This window comes from Corvus hawaiiensis, chromosome 8 (genome assembly GCF_020740725.1).
Source record: "Corvus hawaiiensis isolate bCorHaw1 chromosome 8, bCorHaw1.pri.cur, whole genome shotgun sequence".
NCBI classification, from domain to species: Eukaryota; Metazoa; Chordata; class Aves; order Passeriformes; family Corvidae; genus Corvus; species Corvus hawaiiensis.
In genome coordinates this window covers 5965943-5989293 of record NC_063220.1, presented here as the reverse complement: position 1 = coordinate 5989293, position 23351 = coordinate 5965943, and the positions used below count along the sequence as shown (strand labels likewise).

Here is a 23351-nt window from a genome sequence, read left to right as displayed (position 1 = left end):
TAAGGTCCTCCCTGAGCCTCCTCCAGGATAAACACCCCAGCTCCCTCAGCCGTCCCTAATAGGACTTGTGCTCCAGACCCTTCCTCAGTTCTATTGCCCTTCTCTGGACCTGCTCCAGCACCTCAGTGTCCTTCCAGAACTGAGGGGCCCAGAACTGGACACAGCACTCAAGGTGTGGCCTCACCAGTGCCATGTCCCCGGCGCTGTGCCCGGGCTGAGCCCGCCGGCCCCGGCCGCGCAGGGCTGGGTGGCCTTTGCTGTGTGCTGATACAGCCCAGCTTGTGCTCAGAAACCTTCCAGATACACGCCTGCAATTGGCTCTGACTTTATTGAACTCACTCGGATTATAGTTACACAATCACAGAATATTCTAAGTTGGAAGGGATCCACAAGGGTCATCAAAGTCCAGCTCCTGGCCCTGCACAGGACACCCCAAGAGTAACAGCGTGTGCCTGAGAGAGCTGTCCAAACACTTCTTGAACTCTGTCAGGCTTGGTGCTGTGCCCACTTCCCTGGGAAACCCATTCCAGCACCCAACCACCCTCTGGTTTTTTTAAAACCTGGTGGTTTTTCTAATATCCAACCTAAACCTCCCCTGACTCAACTTCAGGCCATTCCCCTGGGTCCTGTAACCGGTCACCACAGGGCAGAGATCAGTGTCCGCTCCTCCTCTTCTCCTCATGAGGAAGTTGTAAACTGTGATGAGGTCTCCTCTCAGTCTCTTCCAGGCTGAACAGACCAAGTGCCCTCAGCCACTCTTCATACGGCTTCCCCTCAAGGCCCTTCACTATCTTCAGAGCTCCTAGCTTCTTTCTTTCTGTTCCTTCATCTAAACAGTTAAACCAAGTTGAACCCAGTTTCTCTTCTGGGTTTTAGTAATTTCTGGTTTCGTATATTTATTAATATCCACAACATTTTAGAAAGGGTGGACCTTGTGAACTAGAGAAAAGTCTGGCTCTGCTAGCAGGATAAGCTCAGCCATCAGCATCTGGGGCCAAAGCCAAAGGCAGCCAGAGCAATGTCAGCTACCCCTAGGATGAACTTAATAAATGCTAAATCCGTACTTCTGAACTTATTTCTGCTACTGATCCGTCTGCATGGTCCAATCACCTCGGTAACAGTGAACCCTCTGAGCCTTCAAAAGAGGGAGGGCTGTGTTCAACCTGCCTGTCAGGGTTGATAAGTAGCTCGTATTAACTCTCTAGTATGCCCAGGAACTGTTTGGGGCAGCTTTAGTTGATGTTGTCCAAAAGTGTGCTGAGACCTTCCCGGGCATTTAACATCATGGCCAGTTTCAGTCACTGGCACCTTTCTGGGACACTCCTGAATTTATTAATCCAGGTGTAGACAATGACAGCTGGAAATGTGGCTCTGATAATCTTCTCAAAAAAAAAAAGTAGCTCCCAGTAGAGCAGCCAGAATAATGTTATCTACTCATACATGCACAGAGATAACTGCGTGGGCTTGTGATGAAGATGGAGGTGCTCAAAAGGGGATGATGAAGATGGAGGTGTTCTGCAAAAGGGTATGAGAGATGAGATGTTCTTACAGTCAGGGTGAGGTGAGGGGGAAGAAAATGTGGACAGTACAAGACACAGATACCCCAGTATGGGGTGCACCTGCATAGTAGTGTAACTGCTTCCTGCATGCACTGATTTCCTTTAATTCAAATAGGCATCACTGGTGCTTTGGATTTAGAGGCTGTTCCCTTCAGGCTCAACATCTGCTAACAAGCTCTGAGTGCACAAGCACAGCATGGGGTCAGGGAACTACCAGGAGCTGAGTTACGGAACTTTACCAACCCCTTGCTTCTCATTAGCGCTTCATTAAGGAACACCTGAAGGTGTGTGAGAGAGAAGTTCAGTTTTGAGTCTTGCTGATAAATCAGGGCTGCTGGAAAGTGCCAGCTGGAGGGGGACTCTGCTGGGAAAGTCACTGGCTGAGCGACAGGTGTTGTCTGGCAGAGCTACTCAGATTATTTGCATGTTGCCTAGAATTTTGGGGCACTTTTGCTTAAAAATCCCTCAAAATATGAAAGCGGAAGCCAGTAAACTATTTGTACATTAGAAAGTATGTCAGGTAGAGTGTGGGTGAGCTGTGCCCTAGTCTGCAGCCTTGGATTTGGAGAGGGAAGGAGTGATTGTGGAGATTGTGACCAGGGTAGAGGTGTAGAAGGTCTTTGTGCCTGCTGCCAGCGGAGCAGTGTGCAGTGAGGGTGAGCCTGGGACACCTGTGGAGCAGTGGCTGTAGGTGGAGAGCAGCAAACCATCACCCATTACCTGGGCTGATTCCTTTCAGAGCAGTGCAGGATGGCATGAGTGCATTCGTGTCTGAAACCTGGCACATGCCCTTGGACACAGAGACGAGCTCGCCCAGACGAGTGCCCTGGGACTGGGCAGCAAACTCTGTGCCCAGGGGAGGCCGAGCTCCTTTCCCTCAGCTGTGGGAGCTGCATTGTGGCAGCCAGAAAAGGGCTGTTGCTCGGATTTCCTGAGGATGGCTGTCTCATCCACAGATGATTATTCACAACTTCTAAGTTGATGTATTCTAAACCGATGTCCTTCCCCCCTCCCCGGAAAGTTGTATTTGTTTAAAACTCTTTGTTTAAACTCTTGGCTTGCAGGTGGGGAAATATTGCTCATGCTTTGTTAGGAGGCAGCGTAATTCAGCTCAGACCTCTGTGCAAATGCTTGAACTACTGCCATTTAGCAGGGGGTATTTTCCATTTTGCTTTTTACTGAGCATCCCTGCAATCTGAAGATGGACCTTGTCACTACCAAAGAGCACTTGATAAAAGTTCCTTTTTCCTCAGCTCTGGCTCTTGCACAGGTTAGAGCAGCTGCTAAACCTGGTTCTTATTGACACCCAAAGCTCAATCTACTGAGTGATCAAAATCAATCTATCGAGTGATACCACATGCACATCTTTTTCCAAAGTTTTTTGTTGTCTCCTTTGCTCTCTTTAAGCCTGATTCAAATTGAGATGTGAAGTTGGTGAAAGACTCTCCAGGGGTTTCTGCAGGCTTTAAGCAGAAGTTGGTATACAAGGTGCAGAGTAGTCCATAAGGCACTTGAATAGATAATGGGAGATGTGAATGTTCTTTTTGGTTAGGATACTTATCTGACTGCTCCCATTTTGTGCCTCTCTTTTCCTGTCTGGGAATAATTAACTATGTCATTCTGGTGAAAAACTACAACATTGGTTGATAAAAAATACTAGATAATGCTTGTGTGACATTTCCATTATTGTTTTGTAAGTGTTAGATTTTAGAGAGCTCTTTGAAAGATCGTCATTCACACAACAAAATTTTAGGGGAAAAGTAGCTGTTTCTCTCTAAACTTGACGAAAGGGATAAGGAAATTGCACATCAGAACTGCTGCTGTGGATCACTGAGTGGCAAATTCTGTGCAGAGTATGGGATACCTATGGCTGCTTGCTTAAAAAGAAAATCTGCTCATCTTCTACAAGGTTACTTTATTCCATGTGCTCAAATACTGTAACAATCATTTGTCCTCTACCTTGAGGAAACAGGTAAGTGAAAAAGAGGCTGGGAAGTGGAAAAAAAACAACAGAGGCATAAACATTTTTATTTAAACCAAAGCAAAAAGTTTGGCTTAGGCAACACGATGCATCACCCCGTGACTGTTGGTAGATGGCAGCCTCTGTCCTTGCACACAGGGCCGCTGGAAAATATTCCAGCTGCCTGCAAATGCTCTCACAGGCCTGTGTGCTCCCACCTGCTGATACCCAAGCTCAGCAGGAGGAGAAAGAATTTGCCCATTTGTAGTAATAAGTTTCAGAAGCAATTCCAAGCACAACCAGCTTAGAGCTAATCATGAACGGGCTTTACTGCGTTAATTGAGTGTTATAACATGGATTTAGGAGATAGCTGCTCTTGGGGTGTGTTTCCAATTGATAAGTATAGGCAAAAGCCTTTCTGACATCTGGTTCGCCAGGGGTCTTACCCTGCCATTTCGAGGCGGCCGTGCTGAGGCCAAGCGGTTTTTCTCTGGTGGCAGGATAAAACTGGGTGTGTTGCCGCTGTGTTTCTGGCTGGAGCTGTGCGAGCCCACCCTGCTGATGACTCATCCTTGAGTGGCTCAGAATATCACACTGTGCCTTGCTGCTTCCCTGTTCCTATTACACTGATGCATTTGGGTCTCGCTTGGTGTTGGCGTTTCATTTACAAACCTCACTTTTCCTATAAAGGAAAGATGGCTGCCAGCCCTGCTTTACCCTGATGTTCAGCACTTTTAGGTTTTTAGGAGTCTCTCTTGAATGACTTCAGATGGAAATCTTAAAGCAGAACGATTAACACATTAAGCACCTTTGAAAGCACATTTTTCAGAATATGAATGTTTTGCTGGTAGCCTGTCCTTTTGTTTTTCCTTCCAATATTGGCTGCTTCTGCATATGATTCAGACTAAATTTTCCTTTTTCTCAAAGCAAGGGTTGAATCAGGATCTTTAGGCCAGCAAAAGAGGCCTGTGTTCCTTCCCTGCATTCCTTCCCTACCACCCTGTCTTTGAGTCCACGTATTTCAGCACCATTTTACAAGAGTGAATAGAGTCAGATAAGCAGTGGAACAGATTTACAGGTCTCCTGATTCCTTCTCCCTCATTCACAGAGAACCTGACTGTTCCATAAAATCAGGTGTGGACATAGCTTGAAATTAAAGGACTGTGTCACCACAAGAGAAAATGGATATAAATAAATCTACCTCTTCCTAATTTTTTTTTTGTTGTTGGTTTTGTGAACCAGTTGTTCCAGGTGACAGGAGAATTAAGATACTGACAGCTGTGAGGCAGTCATGAGGTAAGAGTCCAAATGCTGCAGTGGGTTTTGCAACAGCCAAGTGATGGACTTCCTGTGCAGTGGTACTTGCTCTGGCTACACATGGGAAGCCCCATCCATGAAAGGGACCATCCATCTCAGGCCTGTGTCATACATCAAGGGTATAATCAGGCTTAAAAATGCTGTAGGAAAGAGAGATGCAGTGAGGACTAATCAATTTGATTTTGTTTTTCCAAGTAGCACTGGTGAGTGCTAGTGAACACATCTCCTTCCGTGTCCTAGTGCACCACAGTGAGTTAGATTTATTAGAAACAAAGGGGGTTTTGTTAGTTAACGTAAGAATAATGAAAAAAACCCTCTCCATTGCTCTTCCCAATAACCCTGGAGTCAAAATTGCTGCTCTCCATGTAGATGTGTAACTAAGACACACATATTATTGCAGACCCTCAGCAGCCTGGTAGCAGAGCTCCACTCCCTGCGCTCAGCCACATTTAAGTTACGTGGCTGCCTCTGGTCCACTTCAATGCAAAGCCGTGCAGCTGAGCTGGAATAACCCCTGTGGCAGCAGCACACGCTGCTGCTTGGCTGTCCCTGCTCCTGTGGGAGCTGGGTAAGTGTGCCTCTGGTTGCCAGGATCGTGGAGCACGCCGGAGCTGCGCCGCACATGAACACTAGGTAGCTCCATGGGATTTCCAAACTCCAGACAGATCTGTCGTAACTCTTTTGATAAATATGTTTGCCCTTTCAAGAATTAAATATTTGAAAGTATACAGGACAACATCAGCATGCTGGAGTCATACTTTTGTCCCACAGGGCAACACTGTGGATACCTCCACATATCTAGAGGTACATATAGATATTAGATAAAAGAGGAGCAGAAGAGCTGTTTGGTGCACATGCTGATTTCCAGTGCAACTGATACTTGAGCTCTTCAAGATTTGCCCTCTTCATTCAGGCACCTCCATAAAAATAACTCACCAAACACAGTCAGTGCTCCCTGTGGAGTCTCCCATGAAGGTAAATCCCTCTCCACTGGACAGCCTCATCCTGAGGTGCAGCAGACAGCAGTAATCCCACTGCTGCTGCAGTGAGTGGTGCTTTACAAAATGGACACTTAGACCCATGCCTTCATTTGTTCTTTGGAGAGAGGAGTTGCTTGTAGCATTAAAAACATTCCGTATAATAAAAGTTCTGTCTTCCACCATCAGCCATGTTGTGATGTTTGCATTGTCCTTATGATGATCATTAGTGGGAGGCTGGGCAGGGATGTGAAATGCACTTAGAACTGAGCATAATCTGCTCTGTTTACATCAGTGCTTGCACAGAAGAGTTCAAACAACAAGCAGGGCAGATGCTCCTTAGGAGCCTCGTCTCTGTGCTAAGGCTCTGGTTTCCAGGAAGCAATTTCTCCCTCAAGAATTATTTAATCAGAGAAAAATCTTCCGGTACTTACAGACACAACTGCTGCTGTATAGAACTTGTATTACAAAGAAAGTAACCACAACATGGAACGGCTCTGAATGTCTTTCTGAAGCTACAGGAGAGAGGCTGTGGAAGATTGTACATAGCAGTGCCACCTGCTATGCACAATAACTTTCAAAGGTCAAACCTTCGACACTTAATCAGGTACAAAAGGCATTTATTGTAGCAATTTTACCCCCAAGGTATTATTCATTAAATGCATTTCTCATCTATTTCCTATGCTCAGAAAATGTGTTCTAGGCAGTCTGCAAGCTCTGCTATTGCAAGTCATTTCTGTGTGGCTGTGCAAAGAAATAAATTGGTACAATAAAAAAAAGAAGAAAAAAGTAGTGTCTATGCTCCACTTACAAGAAGGTGCATGTTAATTTGATTTGCTTCGTGTGGATTTAATCAATGCAAATACAGATGGGGGAAGAGTGTCAGTGGGAGTAATGGGTCGTTTTTATTCCTCTTTCATTGCTTGACCTGCTGAATCGATCTACCCCGTTGCTAGGAAAATCAGAATCATGCTGACATGAGCATCTGTCCTATGTAGACAGGAGAGAGTTTATGTTGTAATCTAGCGCTTAAAATTCACAAACTTTCCGCAAGTGGCCGATGCCTCACACAGCTCCTTACAAGGGTGAAAACAATAGTGTGGCAGAAGAGATGGGATTCCCTCAGCTTCTTCCGTAGGGGGCTTTTGAGATCCCGAGAAAGGCGAGAAGCTCCGGCCCGAGGAGAAGGGCTGAGAGGGGGAGGAAGAAGTCTGCCGGTTACCGGCGACCCCTTCCCACGGGTGTGGGCACCTGCGGGGCGGTGACGAGCACGAAGAGCGGGGCGGGGGAGCCCTGGGCACGGCGGGCAGGACAAGGCGAGCCCCGGGCCGCCGCCGCGGGGTGGAGCGCGGCACCAGGGCTGTGCCGGGGCCGGGACCGCGGGAGCCCCGCGCATCGCCGGCACCGAACACCCACCCCCGCCGCCCGGGACGCTCTGGCCGGCCCCTGCCCGTGCCCCTGCCCGTGTTCTCCCCCTCCCCGAGGCGGGCAGTGACCGCCCCTCCCTGGGGACCCTGCGCGGCTGTGGAGCCGGCGCCAGGTGCGGGGAGGCCACTCCAGGACTACACGTCCCGGCGTGCCCAGCCCGGCGGGGCCGGCGCCTGCGCGGGGCTGCGGGGCCGCTCCGCGGTGCCACACCCCCGGGGGAGGGAGGCAGGAGCGCCCGAGCCCTCAAACCACCGGGGGAGCCGGCGGGGCGGAGGATGGAGTAGCGGGGCGCGGCGGGGCAGGCAGTGCGGGGAGCGCCGCCTCCGCCCGGGGAGCGCGGGGGAGCGGGGATGATGCGCGGGGGGACAACGCGCTAGGGGCAGGAGGCGGGTGGTCGCCCGGAGACTCCGCACCTCGGAGTGACGTCCTGCTGCAGTGCCGCTGCCTGCGCTGCCCGAGCTCGTCAATGGAGCTGGAAAACATCGTTGCCAACACCGTTTTGCTGAAAGCCAGGGAAGGTGAGAGAGCGGCGGGAGGGGAGAGGGGGCTGGAGCATCCTTGTCGCAGTCGCCCCTCCGCGGAGCGATGCCCGCGGGATGCGGGCGGGCACCGGTGGGGATGCGCGCCGGTCCCGCCGGCGGCGGCTGTCGGGGTGCCATGTGGCTGTGCCGGCGTTGGAAACGGCTTGTTTGAGACACAGCCCCGGTGAAAAGGAAAATACCTCTGTTTTTCCCTGTGCGCGGGGGTTTGGGAAAGGAAGTAAATGAGATTGCAGAGATTACAATATTCACCCATCTCTTCCTTCCCTCTTCCCGCCTCCCCCCCTCAAATCTGGTCCCACAGATTGTGCTATTTCAGCGTCTATTGTTAAAGGTCAGCTGCAGATGCATTCATTCAAAAGGGCTTAGCAAATCTGCAAATAGCTTTCCGCGCCGTGTGGTGAGACCGGCAGGATCGTATCGCTTCCCCGTACAGTCATTGCCTTATTCGGCGTTATTAGGTGAGATCATGTTGCTGCAAACATGCCCATTGTTGAGAGCGTGTTTGTCCCCAGCCGGAGCCGGACAGAGGGGCTGGGGGTTCAGCCCAGTGGCGCGGGGGTCTCCGAGCGGGGGCTGTCCCCCGCGGCCGCCGCCGCGCTCGGGCAGCGGGGATGCTCCGGACGATGCCGGAGCCGCCGGCGCGGAGCCGCCGCTGCTCGGCGCGGGGCGCCTGCAAACACGCTCGGCTGCCGGCTGCGGCGGGGGGCTCCCGGCAACATCCCCGTCCCGACCCCGCGCACTGGCAGAGCCGAACAACCACCGGCGGATCGGGCTCCCGGGGCTTTCTTTCCCCCCGTCGGGAGCGGACGCGGTTTCCTCTCTCCGCGCGGGCGGAAATCCTCCCGCGGTTGCGGAGCGCGGGGCCGGGCGCTGGGCACGGCGGGGCCGGGGGCTCGGGGCTCCCCGCCGAGCCCCGTCCGCCCGGGAGCATCCCTCCGGCTGGAGCGGGAGCGCCACGCATAAGCAACACGTCTTACGGTTGCGGCATCGCTGCCAAGACGCGATCGCCTTCTGTCTGCCCCAACTCATTTTTATGTTTTTGTTTATTTACTTGCTTACTGCTTAAAATAAGGCATTTTTCCAAGCCCTTGCTCAGAGTTTCTTCCCTGAAAACACTTGCTGGACCAGGCGGTTTTAGGTGCGGTACAACCTGCAGCCTGTTTTCCGCTGTCTTCCGAAGCGCTGGAGCTGCCTGCGAGCGAGGCTGATCACCGCTTGGGTGGGCTTCAGCTTCGGTCACTCTGAAGCTGTGGAAGTACGAGTAAAGCAGCGTTCATTTTGTAAGGGAGATCATTCAAATAGTCCTTCCGTGGAGCGATCCTTTCGCTGGGAAAATAACTCAAATTGTAAAATAGTGTTTATATAACTCACAGGCTGTTGAACTTTTGAGGCTTAGCTAAAGAGTAAAGTCCTGAGATCCTCTCAAAAAAGCTCTACAAATAACAAGGGCAAAGGTGTTATCCCATTCAGCAGATCAGTGAATTATAACGTTTTGACTTCTGATGGAGATCTTTTATTTTCAGTTGTCATTGTTAATGTTGTTTAGGATGCAGTTGTTGCTACCAGTTATACAATGCCGGTTTAGATTTCAGTAGACTTTAAGAGTACTTTAAAGGACTGGTATTAATTACAGTTATTGTGTGTTGTTTACAGAGAGCTGATACTTTGCAAATAATTTCAAATCTGCCGCTCAGTTTTCTGGTCCTTTTCTACCATTCTCAGGAAGATGGTTACAGTCATGTTGCTTTATTGTGTTAGAGTTATATTAAAGAAGCTGTCAGCTATAATCCAAATGGCAGAAATTTATCAAGGTTTCCTTCAAACTCCATACCAACTATTCTTTAAACCATGTATGAACCTCCAACAACATTTTTTGGAGGCCTGGTGCTAATTTATTTTTAAAGCCTTTTTTTTTTTTTTTTTTTTTTTTTTTTTTTTTTTTGAGAGGATGTGAATTTTTTTTAAATGAAGAACCAAGGGCAAATGATGTACCTGACATCAGAGCCACAAGTATTATTGTTGTATTAGATAGGTTGCCACACTTTAGTTATCATTGCAAGCTGCTGTGAGTAAAGTTGTTTTAAAATTTGCAGTGAGTAATGTAGGTGGCTTTCGTTGCAGATGAAGAAGACAGACAGCCTATGGAAGACCAAGAGTAAAAGCAAGTTAATATATTGAGGATTCTGGTATCTAAAATTAAGTTTGTTCCAGGTCCTGCAGACTCCATCAATAGATTTAGCTGGGTGGACACGTAGCCTAAGCCAAGTACGTGCCTGTGTGTTTCCACTTGTGAAGTCAAAATTAAAGCTGTATTAGCTCAGTCACATGCTGCTTGGTGCCTGCAATGGGGTTCTTAATGTTAGGAGAAGAAAAATGATGGGATCCACTCTGCAAATGTTAGTAAAGGCAGAAGTTTTGTCAGATTTGCAAGGGGAACACAAACCTACTCTCAGTAGCAAAGAGAATTTCAAAGAGAGGTTTAGGTAGAGCTGCAGTGTGAAATCCAGCAGTGAGGACATTCGAGGGAGTCAGAAGTAGGGCTGAGTGGCCACCACAAATGTTTTATAGCAAATATTGATTTAAATTTTGCAACTCTTTTGCTCTGGCCTTGGTAGATTTTTTTTTTCCTGTGGTCCCTTGTCTAAGTTCCTTCACCCCTGATGTAAAGTGAGCTTTTGAGCTGAAATACCAGGGGGCAAGTTTTATAACTGCTACACAAATACTTGCACTTAAATCCTTATGATCACAATGAGAAGCACACCCAGAATTAACTGATGCCATGTGATACATGAGTAATCTTATTAGAGCAACAAAAAGAGTAAATGTGGTTCACATACAAAAATGCATTTCAGTGAATAATTTCAAGCAGAGAATAAATTTCAGGAAATTTTAATATTTTTGCAGAATATGAAGGTTTTGACACAAAATTACACATAAGGTACTTGTTATACTCAGAAGTCTGCCAGTCTGAACATGTAAGAATGGAGATTTACTGCATTTGAAAGTCCATTCATTATTTATTAGGAGCAAATTTATTCTGTTTCCTCAACTATAATTTCTCATTTCTTGAGTGCAAAGTCCCATTTCACAAATCACTAATCCCTTTTCAGACTGAATAGAAAATACATCTGGTTTAATTATAGAAACCAAATAGGTATTTGGGAACTATCTAGTATTGCCTGGGGAGAAGAATAAGATCAGAAGGGAAGACAAGAAAGATGAGAGTCATAAAAAGAAAATCAAAACAGTAACAATTGCAGTCATTTTGGGTTGAGTAAGAACCCCACATTGAATGGTGGTAAAACATTTATCTGGATCTTCATGGAATCACAGAATGGTTTGGGTTGGAGAGGACCTTAAAGCCCATCCCATTGTACCCCCTGCCATGGGGCAGGGACACCTTCCATTATCCCAGGTTGCTCCAAACCCCATCCAACCTGGCCTTGAGCTCTTCCAGGGATGGGGCAGCCACAGCTTCTCTGGACAAGCTGTGCCAGGACCTCACCACCCTCACAGGGAAGAATTCCTTCCTGATATCTAATCTAACCCTCTGCCAGTTTAAAGCCATTTCATTGACCTTTCTTTTCATCAGCCTTCTTGTTCCTGAGCCTCAGCAATGGTGTCTGAGCCACAGAATCACCCAGCCATGAGTACTGGAGATCCACCACGCTGTCAGCAGCAAGTCCAAGTTGGGCAGTGAGTCCCAGTTCACTTTCCCAATTTGTGGCTGTTTGACCACAGGGCATCATCAGAAGCAAGGAGCCAGGAGAGACCAAGAACTGAGTCTCAGAGGAACTTTATCAGCCCTAATCCACGGAAGCTTTAATCATATCCACAGTCTTGAATCTGCTCTTGCCTGTCAAAAACAATAAGCTGATAAAAGACAAGTTTTTCAAAGAGATTGATGATTAAACTGCAGTGTTTGTATGAACAGTAAACAGTATGGTTAGGAAAGCATGACCAAGGCATGGTGATTACCTGAGTACTCTTTCTCATGAGCCATTCCTTCCTAGCTGTAAGATCAACCTTCCATGATGTTTCCTGCTGCTTCTGTGGGCATGAGCTTCCTCAGACAACCTGAAACACATTTCAAAACACAAATACAACTTGACTCTGAAATTGCAAAATCCTCTACAAATTTGTACAAACATACAGACAATTCTCACCACTTTGAAGTTTTAATGACAACTGTGATGTATAATTTAGTAATTAGTTTTAAAGCAACCACTTTGTAAGATGAACTATGTTTTTTTGTCAAACCCAGAGTCTCTAAAGTGCAAAGTTTACCATATAAAAGGAAAAAAAACCTAAACCTTCAACTGAAACCACTGAAACACACTGCAAACGCAATGCAAACCACTGAAACACAATGCAAATGCTTTTTTCCCTTTTTAGGTAGACTGGAATTCTAAAATAAGCTTATTTATGGCACCCAAGCAGAGCCTTCTTTTGGCCTAGACAAAAGGGTGACCTTTTATATACTCTCAGAATTTTTTGATGAGTGCACACTGATGCCATATAACATGCAAAATGTGCCTGTTCATAAATTGCTGTATTTTTAGCTTGCTTTTTGCAGGATGATCACAGGAGAGATTTGTGTGTGTCCTTATTGGCAAAAGACTAGCAATAAATCCTAAACATGAAGCGTGACTGCTTTCCAAGAACTTGGCTGCAGAGCAGTTGGAAAAAGGGCAGTAGAACAATGAAAAGCATATTTTGAAGGAAAGAAGGTGGCTATAGTGGCAGCCAAAACTCCATGGAGAATATGGTTATTGCAACTTCATTAACCAGTGCATTGAATGCAGAATCTAAGACCCTGTCCTCCATCCCTTGACATAAACCCAAAATACTTTGTATGGAAAATGCTGGCTCTGTAAGCAGAGGAAGCTTCCATGTGGTGTCTCAGTTTACTTTTCTTTCTAGAGTTCAAGAGAAGCTCACCATTGTAATAGCTTTCAAAAAAAGTATTTCAAGAATGGAATCAGGCATCGCTTCAGATGCAACAGGGTGCTTTTAAGCAGTAGTTTAAAAAAATTAGATTCCTTTTGAAGCCTGGGACTATTTCTTTCTGGGGAAAAAAATTATCCAGAAGAGTCAAGACTATTTCATTATATTTTAACTAAGGTAATTCAGAAACAGGATTTTTTCAGGCCTTTGTGAAAAGAATGTATAAGTCTGAATCACTTCACAATTTCTTTTTAGAGACAGGAACTAGCTCTGTAGCCACACCTGGCTTAGGGCAAATGTGTGTGTGTAGAACTGGCTCGAAATACCTTTCCTGTGTCCTTTTTTTATATTTTTGCATAGCAGGGCTGATGGAGAGCAAGGTAGAGCTGTAGCTGTGCCCTTGGTGGGCACTCTGGGGTTCTCCCTGTGGCCAGTCACCTCAGTCTGCAGTCATGGGCAGCAGAGCTTGGGATGTGGCAATGCTGGAGAAATCAAGAGCTCTTCCATCCAATCTTTTTCACTGGAGACAGGGCCATGCTCCTTCCTGTGTTGTTGTGTGGAGCTGTTATGGCCTGATTGGTATCTGCCTTGTTGGGTTTGTAGGCATCTAAAAAATATTTAGTACTGAGCCAAGTTATTAACACAGAGAACCTATTATGTAGTAAAACTTTTAGTACAAATGTTAACTGTGGAAGTTTAAGTAGAACTACTTACATCTGCTCCATTAATCTCATGGGATTGCTTTCCTCAAGTGCAAAATAATAAATCTAGGAAGAGACTGCCTGTCTCTGTTATCAGTATGTTCTTGTTCTGAGAAGGCTTTAACTTAGTGTTGCTGAAATTATCCACTCGGAAAGGAAATTTCAGTACTTATACAAGACATTGACATAACTTTATGACTTTTTTTTTTTTTTGTTAGTTAAGAATACTCTGAGAACTTAGTCAAAATTACTGGAAAGAGGTGGTTTTAGTGATGCTCTGCTGAGTGTTGCCAGAGCAGCAGCACGTGGACCAGACTAAGCCACGTGTCTTTGTGATAAACAGCTCCAGAATTAAAGTCTCAAACACAATTGTGCCCCAAGATGAGCCCTAGCTGTCCATGCCTTTGTCCCCAGTGAGTTTTGGATGGGCCTGTGCTGTCCCATTTTGAAGGAGAAACAGCTTAAGAGGAATTCAGCAGCTCTGACTTCGCTGGTTTTAGGGCCCGGGGGTATGTTGCACCTGTTTGGTGGCTCATATTGCTTCCTTTGTCTTGTATACCTGTGGACAGCACAATGTGTCACTCCTGGAAAAAAAAAACACAACAAAGACCCCACACTTGCATCCTGTCTGACTTCTTGGAAAATGAGCTCCCTATCCAGGTACTGTTGTGCTAGCTGAGAGCTGCTAATGATCTCTTCCCAGCTCAGAGGATGAAGACCTGTGTGCTGAGGACTTTGATGCTTGCAGTGAAGGGTCTGAAGCCCCAGTTTTGTTGTCAGACTTACTGCAGATGTGTTCTGATCCCCACAAACCTCATGGTACCTGCATGGGTAGAGACAGAAGTTGTGGTTTTGTTGTTTGGTTGACTGATTCTTCTCCCACACTGGTTTTCTGCCAGTGTTACTCTGTGAATGACTTCTGGTTTGTATTGATCCAGGGAAAGCTACAGTATCACATCTGGATCCATATTGTTGCACTGAAAAAGTTTAAAAGCAGATTGTTTGATCAAAGCAGTTACTGTGCTTGTGTAATATTAGTCAAATCCAACCAAATAAACACAGGTTCTGGACAGAAAAATGGGAGTTAGGGATCTAACTCATGCTCATCTGAGATCTTGCCCTGGATCTTTATTTTGAAAATATTCTGTGTGCTGTATGAGTTTTCTGTGTGGCAGTGGGGAAGAAGAGAATCGGTTGCCCCTTATTTTTACTGGCATGTAATCTAAACAATAACAAGATGATATAATCCTAATATTTCTTTAAGACCACAGGATGTGAAATTAAATTAAAAGGCCAGGAAAATAAAGAACCCTGCAGTTTGATTACACTCAGCTGGATTATCTTTGTAATTATTTTCCTTGGAAGATTTAAAAATGCATACGGCTTTGTGAAAAAGATTAAGCAGGGAAACCAAAATTAAAGTAAACAATCTAAGGAAAATATTGCAAAGATGATGGTATATTACTTAATTAAAAAAAATGCACAGAGTTGCCTGTTCAAAATGAAAGGATGGAACAAAACACAGGTGAGGAGGAAGATGGATGAGGCTGTTCTGCTGGCTCAGCTGCTTCTAGCTCATATAATGTCCTTTCAGATATAGGTAAGAAACTGTCAGAAGCAGTTATTCAGGGAAGAAGGGCAGGCTGAAAGGAGCAGAATTACAGGTACTCAAGCTTCAATCCAGACCTGGAAGCAAATAATGCAAACAGTGAAGGAAGGCCTGTTGTCTGTGCTCCAGGATGAGAATAGTTATTCACAGCTAACTTTTTGGTGGTGCAGCCAAGGCTGAAAAATTTCTATATCCATCATTTCCAACACCTAGGGATGTGTTTGCTATGCATGAGTAGTCCCATGGACTTCACAGGGGCACTGCTTGCTGGTTGGAAATGCAGCTTGTTTGTGCTCAGGGATCAGCCAGTTCTCACTGCAGCAGAGCTGTTCCAGGCAGTAAAACCACATGGATAGAGCTAAAGGGAAACTACTGGAAGCCATTGGAGTAGGCCTGCTACAACATCTTGTCCCTGATCTGCCATGTACTTTTTAAGGTATGGAACATTTTGGTATAAAAATGACTCCTTTTATGGGTCTGTCTCTCTAGATTTTTTTTTAATTAGCCCAAGAAATCTTGTTGGTTTGTTTTTTTGGTTTTTTTTTTCTGGTTGAATTTCCCTTACTCCCATCTCCTTTACTCATGTAATCCCGTTTGTACAGTTTCCATTTTTCCAGGTACTTTCTGTTCCTCACCAGTTAAGGTCTTGCCAAGTTTAACAGGTTTTGTTCTTTCCTCCTTCCAGCCTGTCAGCTTGGATGGATGGCCCAGCTCAGAATTCTGTGCATTCAGTCCTCAGTTGGAGTTCCCTCCCAGCCGTGGGTTCCTTGTGCCGAGGGACAGATTGGCCATGCAGGGAGGCTGAACCTGCTCCTCACCCTACCCCACCTCAAAACCAGCCAAAGCAGCTGCTGTGGTGGGGATGGACCCTGGGGAAGGGGCAGGACCACAGTGGGTATTTCATCAGGGTATTTCTGAGCAGTTTTGCCTTCTGAGGTTGCTGGTGGAGCTCCCTGTTGTCCCCAGGATGCTGGCGAGGCAGTTAATAAGCTGGAGCAGCTATTTTTGCCTTGGTTGAGTATTCTCTTGGGTCCCATTGAATGCATGATTTCACTGTGAGCTTGGCTTTTCCTGCTAGGCTGAGGTTATGTTGCAAGTTCTAGAAGTTACCATATTTTTCATACAATTCCTCTCTTGCTTCACTACTTAATGAGCCAATCTTTACCTTGTGTGGATGTGGAGAACGACGAGTTCTTGGATGCTGTTTGCTAGTTCCCACTGCTCCTGAACCCATCCCTTTTTCCTAGCATCATTCTCCCAGTGAATAAATTTGGATGATTTTATTTCCTCTCCCTGTTGGACTAGTCTAAACTTTTCTAGACCGAAATTCCCATATTTTGTTCTTCCCACTTCTCTGTCTAGTTTATTTTCCCTGTCTTCTGTTTCTGACACCACCTTTGAATTCGAGAAGTCTTTGATGTACTGTTTAAAACACATTTAATTAGTTTGGATTAAATGTCAGTTTCCTGGCCACATGTAAGGCTTTATGTATTTACACTGTCCTATTATCCTTGGTTGCTCTTTGGTCAGTGTTTAGTCTGTGTGACAAGGCTCCTGTCTAAAATTACTGAAACTGTTCTTTTTTTCCTCTCCATGCATCTGTTATGGGAGACCTTCATGGCTCTATAGGAAGTCTTTATTTACAGTGAAAGCTTTAGACTCTGCCTGCTTCAGAGTGCTCCCTCAATTTTATCTTGTGTGTCTCAGGAAAGGGCCTACCTGCCAGGAGAATGGAGAAATTCTGTAACGTTACAACGGTGTTCACTTGGCTGCATCTGCAGAAGGCACTGATGGAGGATCTCATCTTGTGGGGAAAAAAAGAAAAGGTTAAAAAAGGAGAGAAATGCAGGTGGAAGAAGAGGAGATTCAGAAACAAAGGGAAGATGTCAATGATGCCAAGTGAAAACAGCACCAGTGAGTCCTCTGTGACACTTCTGTCAAAATATTCCTGTAGGCAGTGCAAGGGAACTGACACCTTTAACAAGCAGATGAGTTGGAAAGAATGGATGCCAGGCTAAATCATCATTTACCCAAGGTTGCCAAAATATCTGTGGAAGATGAATATATATAGATACAGATTCATTCATACTGGTGTTGTTTAGTGCTTGTCCTTAGCTTTCTGCTGATTGCATCTTCCTCTTCCCTCTTAGGTTAGATTTTGTTTCTTCCTGGGAATGAAGTTTATATTGGTAATCTTTTTCAGCCAGTGTTCTCTCTTCCATCTTCTTCAGCTTTGGTTTTTACAGACTTGGTTTCTTTATTTTCCCAGTGTTCTGGCTCTCTATGAAGGAGAAGAGGTTCTAGTGACAAGCACTGTGGAAATCAATAGGGTTGCTTTTTGTAGGGATGATCTTAGTACTTGCAGGGCAAACCTTTCTTCAGCAGAAATCAGTGGAACAACCTACTTTTCTTCTTTTGTTGCACAAAAATGCAGCTGCTCACCCTCCAAGTTTTGCAGAGGAAATTTTACTTGGCTATCAGTTATGGAAAATTAAGGGAATCTGGACACTCATTCTTAGTCTTCCTATGAGAGGAAGGATAGTTGCCAGTGCAGCATTTGGAAGCTGTGAAAAAGCTTACAAATACAGGAGTTTGGACTAATCTATGAATAAACCCTTTCTATCTCCCTCCTTAGCAATTCCACATCTACATTCCATCTTTGAATCATGGTTTTGTGTTTTCTGAGGATGCCAAATTATAAATCATACGTTGACTGGGAATTCCTCATGAAGCACACATCTGGGAAAGTTTGTGCTTTGTTTATTTCAGCAGCAGCAGAGTTTCAGGAAGAACTATCCAGATGATTTACATATGATGCAAGGTTCTCTCAGGGTTACCATACACCTGTCCTGGAAGCCTTGTGTGTTTAGTGCACCTCTTCTTTCACTTTTTGCTGGATGAGAGACAGGAATGGCTCAGGAATGAAAAGAAAACCACAAAACTTTAGCGGTCTGGTTTGGAGAGCTGGTGATAGAAGAGAAAAACATTTGAAGTAAATCTCCTTGTCACATGTCATTGATGGGCACTGAAGAGCAGCAGGTGCCTGTGGAAAGGCATGGATAGCACAATCCTTCCTCAGGCTGATCTTTTCAGCCTCCCACCTCGAGGGACGTCCTGAGCAGAAGGTGGCTTTACCCTGTGGAACTTAATAGAGGGATCTATCCTTTGTAAATGTATTTAATCCAGTTTTTGGATCACATTTCTGCTTTTGGCCTGAGCAGCTTTCTGTGGCAATGGGTTCCATCCTGTAACAAAAGCATGCAAGCTTCCCCACATGTGTCCTTCATGAGGGACTTGGTCAATGTATGACTTATGTTTTGGCAGCCTCAGAAAGCAGTCATTGTGAAGACGTGGAAGTGCCTTGGAGGGGGAAAAAAGGGAATTATTCACAAATCAATCAAGTATTTCTGGGTTTTTGCTGTGTTGGTTTGTTTTTTTGTTTTTTTAACGTGTTGATTTCATTTCTTTTGCAATTCCTATTAGATTTTATAACCTTTTATCATGTCCTCTAATAAATACTATATCTCCAGACAGAAGGTCCAAGTCTGTCATCTCTGTCCCTTTGCATCTTCTAATTCTGTGTCCTTTTTGAATTGGGTGACCAAAACTACCTGACACTGGTGTGCACTGTGGGCAGTGACACAGTAATGCTGACCACATCATACTTTCTTCTTGTCACCATTTTAACTTGATGGATTTTTGTGTTTTTTCCCCACTGCCACAAGTATTCATTACTAGGCCTATTGCTGGTGACCTCAGACATTTGTCTCCCGAGCTGCAATGTTTAATTTGGAGCCCATTTTTTGGTGGATATAGCAAGAGTTGTTTTCCTTCATGTGCAATACTGTGCTGTCTGACACAGAATATAGCTTTTTTTTTTTCTTCCTAATTTTTAAGTGATTTAGAACTGCAAAATACTCCTGCAACTCTTTGCAGACTGTTTTTGTTACAACTGTCCTGAAGAAATTAATCTTGGCAGCAGATGCCAGCTTGTTTTTTATCTCTTTTCCAGACCATTTATAGATACACTGAATAGCCCAAGTCCTGTTGCAGGTCTCTGTGGCACCCTGTGAGCAGCCCTGCTCTACTGTCAAATTCTAATCCCTGATTTTCCATCTTGTCAACTGCTACTGACTCACAGCAGGGCCCCCTCTCCAGAGACAGTTTAGTTTCTTAAGAATAGTTGGGGAAGGTGACTGTCAAGAAAATCACTGTTCAAAAGTGTCAAAATCCACCTGCCCAGGCAGCTGTGAGTACAGCCAACTTCTTCCAGAGGTAGGGAGGAAAAGGGAACGAGAAATGTAGGAATTTGCCAGCTGATGGCAGTGTTCGAAGGAGCCATTCCTGAGACAACTGAAGATTGGCAAAGAATTCAGGGTTGCACCAAGGGCTGAGGAGCAAGGTCCCAGGTGAACACTCTTAAAGTGGGCACTGTAAAATGTACCCATCAAATTTCTGAGCCTGTTGTAAGGTCGGTGGTCACTCCAAATGCCCCAGAGGAATGTGATACCTGCCAGTGGGCCACTGGCCACAACACACTGAGAAATAAACCCAACCCAAATCTTCCCCCGTCCCCAAACCCTGCCAATCCTGGGAACCAAAAAAAACAAAAGAAAAAAGAAAGAAAGAAAAGAAAGTTGCTTTCAGGTAATTATTCTTCAGGACCTGTACACTAAATACTTGCCTCTGTCCATGCATGCATGCACAGGATCAACCTCTTTCATCAGACAGCCTAATCCAAAATCTGTAGCAGGTCTCGGGACATTTGTTATTCTGGCTCATGCAGACCTCCAGCTGCAGAATGTTTATTTGGCTGTGAAAAGTCTATGAAGTAACAATCTTTGATGGATTCAGCATATTGTTTTCCTTTTTTGGGATGCTGTTTGCCTTCAGCTCTCATGGGGAACACATCTCTCTTTCTGTGTATCATAAATACCAGAGGCCGCGAAGGGCTGTGGATGTGGCACAGGTAGGAGCCTGCACTGCACAGAGCTTGCCTAAAAGTAGTGCTGTAATCTGACTGCACAACAAGTTAATGTTTAACCTTGGCAGCATTTCAGGTTGCTAATAATTTATCCTTGCTTAGTAGCAGCTTATGGCTTCAATAATACCACGACACTGGGATTGTTCATGGAGGCAAGTGAAGGAAGTAAACTCTGGCTCCGTGAGCATAGTTGGGAAAGCAGATAGGGAAATTTATTATTTATTGAGTGACCTCTCCGAGACCTTCGTGTGGTGGTTGATATAAACAAACTGGTAATTGCAAAGAGTGAAGTAAGTAGAAGGCAGCTTTTTAAAACTCAGGGGTGTGCTGTGTAAATGATGCTTCCAAGATGAAGCTCAGGTCTATATGATACAAATCTTTTTCAAAGGGATTGTTGGAATATATTTTTAAGCAAACGTTTACCAGCTGTGTGAAAGCATGAAGCTTGTTTAAAAGCCCAGAAATATTTTACAAGGTGAGGACAGAGCAGGCTTTTGTTCAGAGTCCCTGGCCTAAATTTTAAAAAATACTTAGTGATTTTCAAAGAAAATATATTTCAGGTTTTAGATACAATGAGCTGAGAAGAAATTAAAACAGGGAATTAAATACTGGGTATTAAACTCTGTTAAAATGTGCATTCTGTGCAGGGAAGAGGTAAATGCTGGAAGTCTGGCATGTTTCTAGGGCCAGATACCAAGGAGGGCAGACAGCAAAGCTTTGATCTCTGCCCTTTGTTCATCTCTGTGCTCTGGTTATCGCTCGGATCTTGGGTTGCAGCATCACATCTTGAAAGGGGGAATGTAGAAATGTTGCCTGTGTGAATCTGCCAGTGCAGGTGCCAGCTGAAGATGCCATTGGATAAACACTGAAGCAGGTAATAAGTTTCAGACGTGAATTGTCCCAAAAGGTGAACAATTTGTTGACAGAGGCAATTTGAGCAGTTGCTCATCAGTGAAAGTAAATGCTTCACATTCCTCGCTCTTGCCTTCTTGTGTAAAAAAAAAACCCCATTTTGTATAAGTTAGTTAGAGGGCCTGATGCCTAATTCCAGCGGATAATTGTGGGAAGACTGTTTTTTAAGGAGGTTTTGCTTGTTTCATTAAAAAGGTGATGAGATTTGCAGATGCTTTGCTAACATAGATATGCACTATTACTACTGTTACCTTTTCATCTGGACTGATTGCAAATCCATGACTGTGTTTAAAAAAACACAAACAAGTGATGTATTAACTCCTCTAATATCTCACTGCAGATGAAGTTTCATTTGATCTTAGTAGATGATGTTCAGCTGGAGGATAAAGCTAAGTTTTAGGATTGCAAAGTTTTGCACAGGAGTGAATTTTGCTTTTTATAAATCTTACTGTTTTCCTCTAGGGAGGGGGAAGAGGGAGAGAAATAGCTTGACAGGAATCAGTTGTTTTGCTTTAAGAGAATGTGAGGAAACGGTATCTTCCAATAAATACAGATTTTATTGAAGTTGAGTACTGTGACAAATAGTTTAGACTTAGAACGTCAGATTTGGTATGTAAGCAGAGCAACTCCACTGAGATTTGAGTGCATTGCTAAGTTTAATGAAATATACTTTGTAAAGAAGGGCAATAATTCACTGGGTAAAAATAGGCAGCATCTTAAAGACCTTGTAAACACAGCTATTAATTTTACAACTAGAATCTTATACTCTTTGTCTTAGTCTGAGAATAATGCCACTGCATTTCCTGACACTACTCAGTGGGTACAAATTCAGCTCTTAAATAGATTTTTAAGTAGATTTTGAAAGTAGCCACAGTTGCATTTTTGTTTGCATGCTTTGTCCACACTTTGGAACAGCTTCATGATACTTCTACTGTATAAAATATTAATCTCTTCCCTCTTAAGCCATCACCTACACCACAAATCCTGCTTGATACACTTGCTGCAGACACTAAGAACAATACAGAAGGAGCCACAACTGACATGCCCCTACTTTTCTACCTACTTACTTCAGGATTTAGCAATCTAAAAAGTACTCCTTGGTGTGAGGCACTAAGTTCCACCCCCCTCGCCCCCCCATTTTTGATTCTGCTTAATGCTTAGTTTGATGCTGTAGTTCACGTTTGATTTGAGGGAAGAGGAATCTCTTCCCCCTTTTCTTCCACAACCTCAGGTCTTTAAATTTTTATTCATTCTTTTCAGTATGAGAGAGAAGCTTTCTTTAGCTTGACACAGCTTTGTGTTGATCTTTCCAACAGCTCCTGTCTTATGCCACCGTCTTGATCTTCTACATGAAGTGTATATTTGTTTTCTTTCAAAAGAAGGGAGCCTCAAAATTCGGGCAGGAGTGAAAGGCACAATTCAAGATCAATGGTATTAATTTTTTATTTAATGGAACATGGCAAAGTCACCATCATTTTCCATTGACCCCACTGGCCATGAGTGCCTTTTTTTTTTTTCTTCTAAGCTAAAAAGCACAAGAAAGCATATTTGGGTGCCAGTTCCTTTAACTTTTGAGAAGTAAGCCAAAGGCTCAGCTTACTGCTTATGCAGGAATATCAGTAATCACTTTATGTCAGTGGGGTGAGCACAGAGATCACAAATACAATTTACTGAACTCTGTGAATTTCATAGGGTTTTTTAAGATTTTCTCCTCGCCTTTGCAATTTACTGTTTTTACCATTCTTGCAGAGTCCTAAACCTCTATTTTCAGACTAAAAACCACAATCCATTAATTCATCTCCATGCAGTAACCTGCCTATATGAAGAATCAGTCCAGATGGCGAGACTGGTATCTGGATATTTAAAACATAATCAAATGCTTGGGCTTTCATGTTGATCTGTAACAACTGGCACAGACCTCAGGGTAATTTGTGCTCTGACTCCACCTTGTTTTTAGCAGTGAAGGAGTGTTATTTGACAAGCAGCTCCTTTTCTGGCCAGGGTAACTCACATACCAACCACTACAATGTAGTGAGAAGTGATGAGATGTGACCAGGCTGTCATTTATAAATGTTCCTGTCTGTGGCTGTTTGTGTCTGCCTGTGGTCTTGCTGTACACGTTTTTCATGAAGACATCATAGTACTTCTTGAATAAAGCCCCCTTAGAGGATGCTGTAGCTGGCCTTTTGAGTGGTGGGAATTACTTTCCCTCTGCTGCATCCCAGCTGTGCAGTGCCATGGGGCTCATGACCCCTCCTTGCCAGCCTGGGATGGGGCCAAGTGAGAGGGCTCAGGGTATGGCCTCTTCATCCAGCACCTGGGAGCAAGAAACTTCCAGGCCTAGGAGACATATCAGGGACTCACAGCTGCTTAAGAGGGGTCTGGGACCAGTTAGAAAGTGAGCAATTTTTCTAA

General features: G+C 44.7%; 1 protein-coding gene across 1 annotated transcript in view; it reads left to right on the top strand.

Moving 5' to 3' along the window:
• Window positions 1–7540: 7540 nt before the first annotated feature.
• GRK5 (G protein-coupled receptor kinase 5) overlaps window positions 7541–23351 on the top strand; it is a 157395-nt gene continuing 141584 nt past the window's right edge. The window contains exon 1 of the mRNA XM_048310974.1: window positions 7541–7759. Within this exon, the coding sequence (XP_048166931.1) occupies window positions 7708–7759 (52 nt within the window). The 5' untranslated portion in view covers window positions 7541–7707. The remainder of the gene's footprint in view (window positions 7760–23351) is intronic.